The 11246-nt window shown below is 40.1% G+C and overlaps 1 protein-coding gene across 2 annotated transcripts in view; it reads left to right on the plus strand.

The window, feature by feature from the left end:
* The window catches only part of URI1 (URI1 prefoldin like chaperone), a gene marked incomplete at its 5' end in the record, with an annotated part of 41030 nt that extends 30987 nt beyond the window's left edge, over positions 1–10043 (plus strand). The window contains 7 exons of one of the 2 annotated variants that reach the window (XM_083870135.1): positions 7–91; positions 298–358; positions 3349–3529; positions 4102–4369; positions 4945–5087; positions 6693–6951; positions 9235–10043. In XM_083870135.1, coding sequence (XP_083726261.1) covers positions 7–91; positions 298–358; positions 3349–3529; positions 4102–4369; positions 4945–5087; positions 6693–6951; positions 9235–9423 — 1186 coding nt within the window. In that variant the 3' untranslated portion in view covers positions 9424–10043. Of the gene's footprint in view, positions 92–297; positions 359–3348; positions 3530–4101; positions 4370–4944; positions 5088–6692; positions 6952–9234 lie in introns of both variants that reach the window. The other variant, XM_083870134.1, reaches the window with a different exon arrangement.
* Positions 10044–11246: the final 1203 nt, after the last annotated feature.

Raw genomic sequence — 11246 nt, forward strand, 5'->3', positions numbered from 1 at the left:
TGTAAGGAAAGCACTGGACGATTTGCAAAAAGTCATGAAGAATTTTGAATCACGAGCTGAATTCACAGAAGATTTGCAGAAAATGAGTGATGTAAGTGTCTTGTTTAAACCTAATTTTGTAATAGTTTTAAAAATCTGAAATATGATGAATTTTCAGGTTGATAAAGGAGTGTGAGCAATGTAGTTGTTCCTGTCTTGCATATCACTGTGTTTGTTTCTGAGTCTTACTTTATTTAGACTGTTATTAAATACATTGCATTATACTTATTAATCCTAACTTTCCTTCCTTCTGATAAGGCTGCAGGTGAATATGTTGATATAAGAGAAGAAATTGAAGATGATAGCATTGAAACAAAAGGTAACCGATTTAAAATAAACATGTCTTGAAATACCAGTAAGGAAAATACTCTTTATGTGGGATTGAATAAATTACTTTGTTTCACAATGTCTTTTACATAAAAAGAATTGCTTTATTCAAATAAAAAATATTACTAATCCTAAGGTAAGATAGATTCTGTCCCTCACTTTCATGTGGATTCTTTGCTATCTCTTGGTAGCCATCAGCTAGACATTTGGGTGATATTTTTCCTTTGAAGAGTCTACACTGGGAGTTTGAAGTTTTCTGGAAGAAGACAGGCAGAAAATAAATTAGGCTGGCTCCAGGAGAGAGAACTGGAGAAGACTTTTTTTTGCATTAAAGAGTGCGTTTTACAACACAAGGAAACTAGAGGAACTCAGATTCTGCCTGTTGGGGGGGAAAGCATGTGGTCAGTGTCAGCAGGGTGGGGATGAAGCATGGACAGGGATGAGCCATCAAGAGATAATGTGAACATCTCATCCTGGGGTGTTCCACAGCTGGCAGGGAACAAACACCACAGCAGTCCTGGTGTGCAGCTCCTGCACAGGGATTGCAGAACTGCTTCCCAAAGGTTGATGGAGAGGATACTGAGAAGCAAAGGTAGTTGTGCTGAGAAATTAATTGGATAATTTCTGTGCTATCTGAAGTAGTGCCCAATAGGACTGGGGCAAAGTTGGAGGCACAAGTAATTTTAGTCTGAAAATAGCATCACCTGGACATTTTTAGGAGAAGCAGATTTGCAGAGGGCTACGGGCAGTTCACTGTTACATTTTCCTAGAATAAATCAAAATAATCTTTATATGCCAAGGCTGGTTAAGGGAGTGTCTCAACTATGGGTACATGACATTGCAAAATAGGAGAAGTAACATTCTAGGAAAGGCATCCTACAATAACAGTGTTAATGCAGCACCATGCTGTGCATACCACCAGGTCAGTATTTGTGCAGCTTTTTTTGTATGCTAAACTTGCTTCATCACTGTTGTCCTCTGAAACCCTCTTAACTTTTGCTGAAAATCTATTAAGTGGAAATTACCAATGTTTTCTCTCTGCACCAATCTGTACTGTGACTGAGAGAGAAGTAGGTAAGAGACCAAATTAGTGGTTGAGGAAAGCTGGGCTTCATCAGCCTAAGAATTGTTTTTGTTCATGTGGAAACGGGCTGTATCTCAGAGGAAGGCAAACACAAGTATCCTGAACATCTCAGTTTCTTGCTACCTGTCCATTTTCTGGATTTTACTACTTCACTTTTTTTGGTTAGTGTGTGAAGGTAAAGGTGGTGCTTTGAGATAACAGTGGGTGAGCACAGTGGATGCTGGAGCAGAAAGTGGTTATCCATAACTCTGTTGTCTTTTTGATCTGACCTGGGTTCCTAACTGACAGAAGTTGTGTTGAATTAGGAGGGAGAATCACTGGCACGTTGAAGCACTTGCTGGTGTTCAGGAAGCCATGTGCTTACCTTGGTAGTCAAGTCAGTGGTTAATACTGAAGGGTAAGAGAAACTGGGAGGGCATAGTTTAACAATCAAATTGAAATAGATTGTTAACTAATCCTTCCAATTTTATTTATTAATTTTGTAATTATAGCAAATGAAATCCTCACAAGTTACTCTGATTGCTTGGCTTACCTCAATTTATATTCAAATCTCACTAAAACACATTTCAGCCTTTTCTTAACAAGATGATGAAAAGTACTATCCTGTGGAAGAGTAGGGGACACATATTCCAGCATTACTTGCAGTCACCTGTTTGCTTTTTAATGTTGCTGTTGAATTTGTATTTAACTCAGGATTAAAGTATAAGCTGACGTATTTGAATAAGGATATCTTTAAGCCATGAGTTCTTAAAATTTTAAAAAAAATGGCTGCACATTTGGTTAATAGAGATTTTAAAATACAAAGGATGCTGAGTAACGAAGACATTGTACTACTGTTGATTGGAATCACAAAGCAGTTTCATAAAGACCCACAGAGCCCCTGGAGTCCCACTGCTTTTGTGGCAGTGCTGGAAGGAGTTGGATCCTCATTCCTGGGAAGAGGTGCAGGAGCTGCATGGGTGGTGATGGGCAGAGGGCAGGGAGCTTCCCTTGAGAGCTCTCAGGAACAGGCAGTGCCCCCAGGAGGGCTGGTCTTGGGGAAAAAGGGTAAAACACTCAGGCCTGCCCTTCACCCAGACAGGGCTGAAGCATTAGGATTTGTTCCCTATGTGCCAGACAGCACTCAAACAGGAACAGGTATTCCCCATCCTCAATGGATGCACTGTTCTACCAGGGAGCAAGGCTTTTAAATGCCAGCAAGAACTTGTCACTGACGACCATTTGCTCACAAGTGTGTATGTCAGGTCACCTCTGCGGCTTTAAATGGGGTTTATATTTTTTATTTCTGAAAGGCAGGTTTTTGTATGATTTTCAGACTGGGTCTTTTTCACTAAAGAAATGATTGATAATGACTGGATTTTGATAAGATTTTCCAGGTGATTCTGGAGATAATTTTTAATGGTCTTCATTATAAATTTTAAAAAAGCCTCTGCTCTTTAAATGTAAGTGACTTTTAAAAATGAGCTACAATACTAGCCAGGTTTGTTTTCCCAGTTAATAAAACCTGCTGTTAATGGGGCAGTGAGCAAATGTCACATTCACATGTTAGTATCTATCAGATCAAATCAAAATCTACTGTTTGGCACAAGAGGTAAAAAACCTCACATTGTAATAAAACTGTCACAGGATCATTGTCTCCTGCTTTGTAAATAAACAGTGTCTCCTGCTTTGCCTTGGTATTTCTGTAACATCCGGAGACTATTACCCTGTGCTGGTGCTCTGGTTCATTGACAGTTTCACTTAAACAGTTAAACAATAATTTGAGATAATGTTCTGCCCATATTCTTTGGTTCCTTTGTGGGTTTTTTCCCACCCCTCAAATGTTTTTTTGTCAGATTTTTTGGTGGGATTTTTCAGTCAGTCGCCTTAATAATTGCATCTTATTTTTTATTACACAGGAAAATACCGAACTGCTCACAAACCTCATTCAAAGCCAAAAGTATCAAATGTTTTTGAGGTAGATTTTCCAGCAAATGGAAGTGATGCAAAACCCATGGGCCGTTTTCAGTCAGAGGAGGAGCTGTGGGCCCGCTTAGAAGAGCTGGAGAGACAAGAAGAGATCCTTGGAGAACTTGACAGGTACAGGGCTGCTGTGGCACAGGCAGGACTGCAGTTCAGACACCTGTGAGGGGAAGGCTCTTGGTACACAGAGGGTCTCACCAGCAGGGCAAGTAGCTGACCACACAGATGGAATTAAACTTATAATAGGTGGAAGAAGGGTGGGATATGAAGCATGCACAGCAATGCCAGAGCTCCTAAAATCTGCCTCTCTGCACCCACAGTAGTCCAGCCTTTTGGTATTTTTTCTTGAGATGAAGAGGAGGAAGTAAAATTCATTTCCCACAGGCTATGAATATCCATAGTTTTTCCTGTGGGAGTTAAACATTTAATGCTCAATCACATCCTTAAAGCTATTCTGATCCTCAAGCAATACATGGGTTGTTAGCTATGATGTCACAGTTTTGGTATTTCTCGTTGGTGTGGGAAGGACACAATCATTGTTAGAGGGCACAGAGAGGTACCACAGTCTGTCTAAAAGTACATCACCTGAGTAAAGAAAGTTACATACAGGCGAGTTCATTGTTTTGTATGTTTGTGTCTCTCAAGGGCATGAATTGCCTCTGTTCACTGAGATATTTTCCATTTCATAGGATGCCTGATACAGTTGAGACCAATGGAGATGATGCAACCTCTTCTGAAGAGGAGAAGGAAGATAATGGGACAGATGTGAATGGGACGTGCGGGGCAGAGGACTGTATTACTCAGGGCGACTTCCATAAAGAACTTGCAAATTCAGACTTGTTTGTGGGCCAAGTTAATGGCTCAAATTACTATCACAGCGATGATGAAGATGACAGAGATGTTGGAGATAACTCTGTTCCAACCATTTTTTTCTCTCACACTGTGGAACCTAAAAGGGTTTGTACTTTATTTAATTTTTATCTTTTGCTCAGGAGATTACATAAAATATATATGCCATATCTAAACCTGAAAACTTAAGATCTGTAAATGTAGTAGAATGCTAGCTGGAGGTGACATTTGGGTTTTTTTCAAACGATGAAAAACCCACTGTATAGATCCTGCAGTCCTAAATATGGTATTAAAAAAATGATCTTCAAATGTCTACCTTGCTGTTTTGGCTTCTGGCTGTTGTAAAAGGCAGTATCTTGTCTAGGAGTTTTTTGAATGACTTCTTACTTGCCTTGAAACTGACCGTTGAACAGCTCAGCTGTTGAGCAGAGCTTGAATAAGCAGACTGTCATATTTTATATGCAAAATATGTGTACATTAGGGCAAAGAAATGCCCCAGCCTAGTGCAAGTGGTAGAGAATAAACAGTGCACACTATGAATGTTACCATTCATACATTTGTTTAACTTACCTGTGCTTCTAGTCCCCAACTGCTTGGGTAAGAGAACGTCAGGAGTCAGTTCATCTGCAGCCTGGTGATTGTTGATTTTATGGTCTAGACCATCATTTGTGTTCAATTTTCAGGTAAGAATAAACACAGGAAAAAATACTACTTTGAAATTCAGTGAAAAGAAAGAAGAGGCCAAGCGTAAAAGGAAGAACAGCAGTGGCAATGGCCACACAGCTCCAGAGCTGCCCAACATCAAAACCCCAGCAGACATTTACCGGTGGGTAATTTATGGTGGGGCTTCCCCCCTGAGCAGACCTTCTCCTTTCATTTCTGTCCACCTAGAGTGTGAAACCCCACCTACAATTTCCTGAAAGAAACAGCTGGAACTGAATTTACTACTTAAAAATGAAAGTTTGTGCCTTCTGCATGATTGCTGTGCTTTCGTATCCATAAAATATTTTTGAGCTTAACGGTTCCTTTTCCAAATAGCAATTCTTCATTTACCTGATTTTTCAGAGCTGCTGCAATGGAGGTAAATTTGCCAGTACCTACCATCCTGAGAAAGCAATGTAGCAGTTATGGTTATGTGTTCTGGTTAATTCCTTGCCATTTTTTTCTGTTTGTTTTCAAACAGAACTGACCAGATCTATCACTTCTAATACTCCTGCTTTCCTGGTTATTGATTTGCAGGGCTTTGTCTCTTCTTTCTGTGTCTTCAGAATATACTCAGCTTTTTGCTTGCGTAGTTTCTCTTGCATTCCCTCTCGCTGGCCTCGGTCTGTCACTTTCTGTATTCTCCATAAAAAGTACTGCTCACCTATAGGACACCCACACAGAGCTTGAAAAACAGTGCTGGGCTTAGAGAATTTTACAAAACACTAAAGTGACTGTATAGTTAGAACGAGTATTTAGGTCTGTAAAGATAAACACAGACACCCACTGGCTTGGTTGATTAAGTGGTTGTGAAAATCTCACTGTATGTCTCTGTATTTGGGTACCTAAATATGTTAAACGTGTCACAAATTGTGAAAAATGAAACCACGTCCTGCAGTTGCAGCTGCTGGGCCTGAAGATGAGCAAAAGACTCTTCTGTGCTCCTTTCCCTGAGCTCTCCAGACTTCATCTTCTGTAGAGATGTATTTCCATAAGTGCATGATGAATAAAGCTGTTAGAAACAAGTAACACCCTTAAAACTCATCCAGTCATTGGGCTCCTCTGTTACGAGTTTTATAAAATTGGCATTGTCTTCTCATTCTCCTCCACCCACCCTTGACTTTCTCAAGTCATGGAGAGGGAGCACAAGAGCCATCTTTGACAGTTCACAGTCTGTTAATACTTGAAAAGTGTCTTCCTGTTGATCTAATCTTAAAAGCTGATTTTTTAAATTTTGTTTCTAATTGAAAGCAGATTATGACACTTGTCAGGAAAAAGCTCCATCCTTTCCATGTGCAATGAATGTTTCAAGTATTTGTTTTTGTATTTTGCATTTGACAAGGACTTAACTCTAGAAAACATTCCCAGGTTGTGATCTGATTCTTTTTACAGAAACAACCCTGGCCATCATTTAGTTTACCATTTTTCCAACTTACTTCTAACTCACACTTTTCTGTTTTCTAACATTTTTCAAAGAGCTGTGCATTTTCTGCTGAAAGTAAGTACCAACTTAATGCTTGAATAAAAGACATAACAGCATTCACTCTGCAGAATTGATTCTTGTACATTGGTAAATGAAGTGCCTCTGAAGGTACAGTATTGTGATTCTGCAGCAAAAAAGTTGGGAAAGCACATCATAATTAATTTGTACAAAAGACAAAGCAAGATCACTGTAAATTTGTCATCTGATCCTGAAATGGTTTATTAAAGCTAACATTTTCCTTTATAGAGTCTTTGTTGATGTTGTGAATGGAGAATATGTCCCTCGTAAATCAATTTTGAAGTCTCGAAGCAGAGAGAACAGTGTTTGTAGCGATACCAGTGAGAACAGTGCTGCTGAGTTTGATGACAGACGAGGAGTTCAGAGGAGTATTAGTTGTGATGAAGCCACTCAGAGTGACAACAGCGAAGGCATCCTGGAGGAGGAGGAGGGGGAGGGGCACCAGCAGCTACCGAAAAAGCTTCCTCCCTCTTCAGGGACAAGTGAGGTACAGTTTTTAATTCATTATTGATTGTTGTCAGGGATAAAAATGAGAAATCTAATGACTGCAGTTACCTATACCATCAGTTTGATTCCTTTAAAATAATTTTCTAACTCCTACCTAGTTTGCTTCAGAAGGACATACCAGGTGACAGGCCTGTGTCACACACATCCTCAGGGCAGAGGGGAGGAGCTGCTCATGTGGCTTCCCCAAGACTTGAAGCTCTTCCCATAAAGATCCAACAAAGTGTTGACACAGTGGTCTTAGTGAAACCAGTGTCCTGTGTGCTGGGTCAGCGTGACCATTTCACTGCAGGGCAGACAGCAGGATTTTAGACAAAAAGAGGGGAAATCTTTACCCTGTAACTGATGAAAGGGAAGAGGTGATTCTCTAACCTGTGTTGCACTACTAGACAGGTAATTTCCAAGGAGTGTTTCAAGTTTAAAGCACCTAAATACCAGCTGAATTACTGTTCTGATGTGCCAGTAGCAGAGAAGTTGCCTGGTGGAAAGAAGCATTGCACCCCTACTCATCCTATTCCAGACTAGGCCATTAGTGATCCCAAACAAATCTATTTACATGTGTTTGGAAAGTTCAGGGCTTCATCATAAAAGAAAGACTGTATGAAGTAAGGGAAAATGTACAGTTGCTTAGTGACTGGGTGAATACAAGAATTAAATGTAGAAATTCGTGGCACAGCATATTCACTTCTGTTTTGTAAGAACTTAACACTAATTTTTTCAAACTAGATAAAACTTGAGTCTTCAATAGTTCCCAGTGCAATGGACAAGTTCAATGAAAGCACTATTTTTTATAAAAACTATTTTTGACAAGAGATGAATTCCTCATAAAAGCTGTTGTTTATCACCATTTTCCATGCAAACAGCTACAGAGGAATCCAGGCAGGATGTGAAGATTCATGATGGAAAATCTATCTGTGGAGTTAGCACTCCACATTGTATACTTTCATTGAATATATTTGCTGTGTTTTTATAAAACATCTGAGTACACTTTAGATGTTACCCATCAGTCTGTTACCTGAATCTGGCATGATTGTTCTCTACAATGTAATGTATTTTCTAAGCAACTGAAGGAGATTGAGCAAAGCACTCCAGTCAGATGTGCTTCCCTAAATGCTGTTGGTTTTGCTTTTGGTTGTTTTTGTGTGTGTTTGAAATCCATTATTTCTCCATTACCATTTGCAAGACACTGACTTTTTTTATTTCTAATTTTACCACCATCACTTAGTTTGTGCTTTGCTTACCTGTTTTTGAAAATGAGCTTCTTGTTAGATTAACTAAGTTGTACAGGCACAGCTTTAGGCACACTTGGGCTATTGGAGCAGAAAACAAAAAAACACTGCTTTTTTTGCAGGTCCTGCAAGAAGAGAATGGCCTGTTTGTTTTGCTTTGTTTTTCTTGGTAACTGAGTTATGAAAAAGCAGAACTAAGCATAGTGACTAAATCTGGTGTGCATTCCTTTGTGCCCAGCATGAGCATCAGACCTTGGATGTGAACTGCTTCCCCTTGTCCTTGGGCATTCTGAATTCTCTGTTTTCAATACATAGTGGAGTGATTTGTTCTTAAATATGTTTGTGAAAAGTAGTTCTGAGCCGCATGTTTTCCAAGAATCATGGTCATTTCTTAGCTAAGTTGAAAAGGATTGTCACATAATTGGCTGCCTATAAATTACAATTTTTAAACATTAAATGTTTTTATTAGGCCTTTTATAGAGAGAAATAGTTGGAAGCAAGTTTGCTGTTCTCTTAAATATAAATTGTTTTCACCATTTTTTGATCATATTTGGTAGGGAGAAAAGAAGAAACAAAATACATGCTTGCCAGTTTGTATGCACTGTTTCAGCTTGATGCAATTAGAAGATGTTAATTAAGTCATAAAATGACGTATGATGGAAATGCTGACATCAACTTTGCAAAGTCTCTCCATTTCTTATCCAAAATGAAACTCTGTATTACATCAGCTGTTTTATTTCTTGAGTGTCTGTCAGTGAGGAGGCAAATTTTTACATCATTTATGCAGTAGGAATAAGATTAAGTAGTACTTTTAAGATACTGTCTTCCATTCAGTCATCTATGAACAAGCTATATTTTGAGGTTAATTACAATGTGGTTACTTATGCAGGCAACAATCATTGATTTAAGGATATTTCTTTACTTTTGATTAGAAGAAATAACAATTCTAATCAGGCTAATATAGGGTAATGACCTTATGGGCATAGCTTCACATTTGCATTTTATTAGCTCATTCTGAGTATTCTCTTGTGTTGTAGGCATTTTCTGGAACTGTCATAGAAAAGGAGCCTTTGTCTCCCTCCTTAGTACCACACCCAGTCCTCGCTCACCCAGTGCTGCCGACCATTCTGGAGCGCAAATCCGAGGAGCTCGTGTCGGACCCCCCAGAACAACCTGTCAAGAGGATTTCCAAATTCAGAGCTGCCAGGATGCAGCAGACTCACTAGGTGCTGCCCAGCCCAAGCACGAGCACTCCTGCCTGGTTTCACCTCTCTGGAGATTATATAAAGCCTTCTCCGTAGCACCCATGCAGTTTCCAGGGTGTCCTGTGGTAATTTGGCACCGGTTATCTCCTCAACGTTCACTGGCAGCATTAGGAAAACAAACAGTTCAGTGTTTGAACACTTGAGTATTCCTCTTACTTTGTCGGTTTCCCTGTGTGCTGTCAGCACCTTTGTATATGTTTGCCTTATGATAGCAGCACTTGGGTTCTTTTTTCAAAAACTGTTTCTTACATACATTGTTTTTGTGTTTAAACCTAAATACAGGCAGTTTTGTGCCAGCTGTGATGTTCTACATACCATATGGACCATTTTAAGGAAACTTTTCACATTTCAAATAGATTCACCAATTATATTACATTACTTGCTTTAGCGTTTTAAGACACACTTGTATTCACATTGCTGTAGGTTTTGCAACTAGGTGTCTGCTAAAAGTTTTTTTCCTTCTTTCAAACCTCTCTGATATCTCACTGTACAGGTCTATAAAATGCCAGGTTCATGTACATTGCAGGGAAGTTTCTTTGATGGAAAAGGGTATTTTGTAAAATTAAATTTTCAGTAAAAAAGCTGTGAAACTCGTGTGGTTTTTGTTACTTTACTACTAATTTGGAAGCACCACAGAGAGGTTTTTATTTTGAACTCGCATTTCTAGCTTGAAGTGTTTACTACCACATGGACATAAAAGCAGTCCATTCTCTTCTGCCATTGTGTTTTAACCTCCTGCTAATGAATGTCCATGGAAATTGAATGCTCTTAAGGAGAGAAGCATAAACTCAGACTCTTGATTACAAAATCTCCTAGTTCTTTTGTATACTCAGAAAACATTGTAATTGTCTTGGGAATGCCCAGAGGGAGTCAGCACTAAGGAAAAATGTCTTAATGCTTCAGCGTTATTTCAAAATGCAACAGCACTGCAGCAGTCAGGGTACAGTTTGGTGTATCCTTCTCGTGACTGAGAGCAGTCCTGGCTTCAGGATTCCCTGCCCAGCAGCTCCCTCCAGTCTTCTTGGCGTCCCCTCATGTTGCTGACAGAGCTTTTGTTGTTTAGGGCCACCTCCTGAGTGATAGTAGGTGACAGAGATGGGCTTTAAAAACAAACTACTGGATTTGGTTTAATTTTTTTTTCATTAGTGTGTGGGTTTTTGAACCCAGTGAGTTTCCTTATCAGCATGTCTGTATCAGCACAGTTAAAGGGGTTGTATGTTGAGCAAGGACAAGGGAAAAGGAGGGCAGAGGACCGGGGAGGTGGAGTACCTTAAACTGGTGGTGCTCTCCAGCTGACACCATCAATCCACAGCCTCAAAAGTGAGGCAGGAAGACTTGGGAGGGGTAAGGAAGGACTGTGACTTTGTAAAGGGGCAGCCTGAGAGCCATCAGCATCTGATTTTCCAAATCTCGGCAAGCAGGGCATCTGATAATTCTGTTTCCTTGCCTTCCCCTAAAATAACTGTGCCTTGTACCCAGATCCTTCGCTCTCACATCACAGCAGTTTAGCTCATGGTGTGGCTTTGGAACAGAGTCACCCCTTGTCTCAACACTCCTCTCTCTGAAAGGGAGTTGGAGGCACTGGAACTTCTTTTTTTGAGGTGACTTACAAAATAAGCAGAGGCACCCTGTGGAGCTCTGCTGTCCCCTGTAAGGAGTTTGGGGAGCCACAGTGGTTCCATGGGCAGAAACCACTGGCCAAGTGTGGCAGCAGAAAGGCAGGAGTGGCCAGCAGCTGCTGGAGGAGCAGCCCACCACAACTGGGGGCCACAATTTCCCCTCGG

This window comes from Zosterops lateralis, assembly GCF_965231275.1.
Source record: "Zosterops lateralis genome assembly, chromosome: 12".
NCBI classification, from domain to species: Eukaryota; Metazoa; Chordata; class Aves; order Passeriformes; family Zosteropidae; genus Zosterops; species Zosterops lateralis.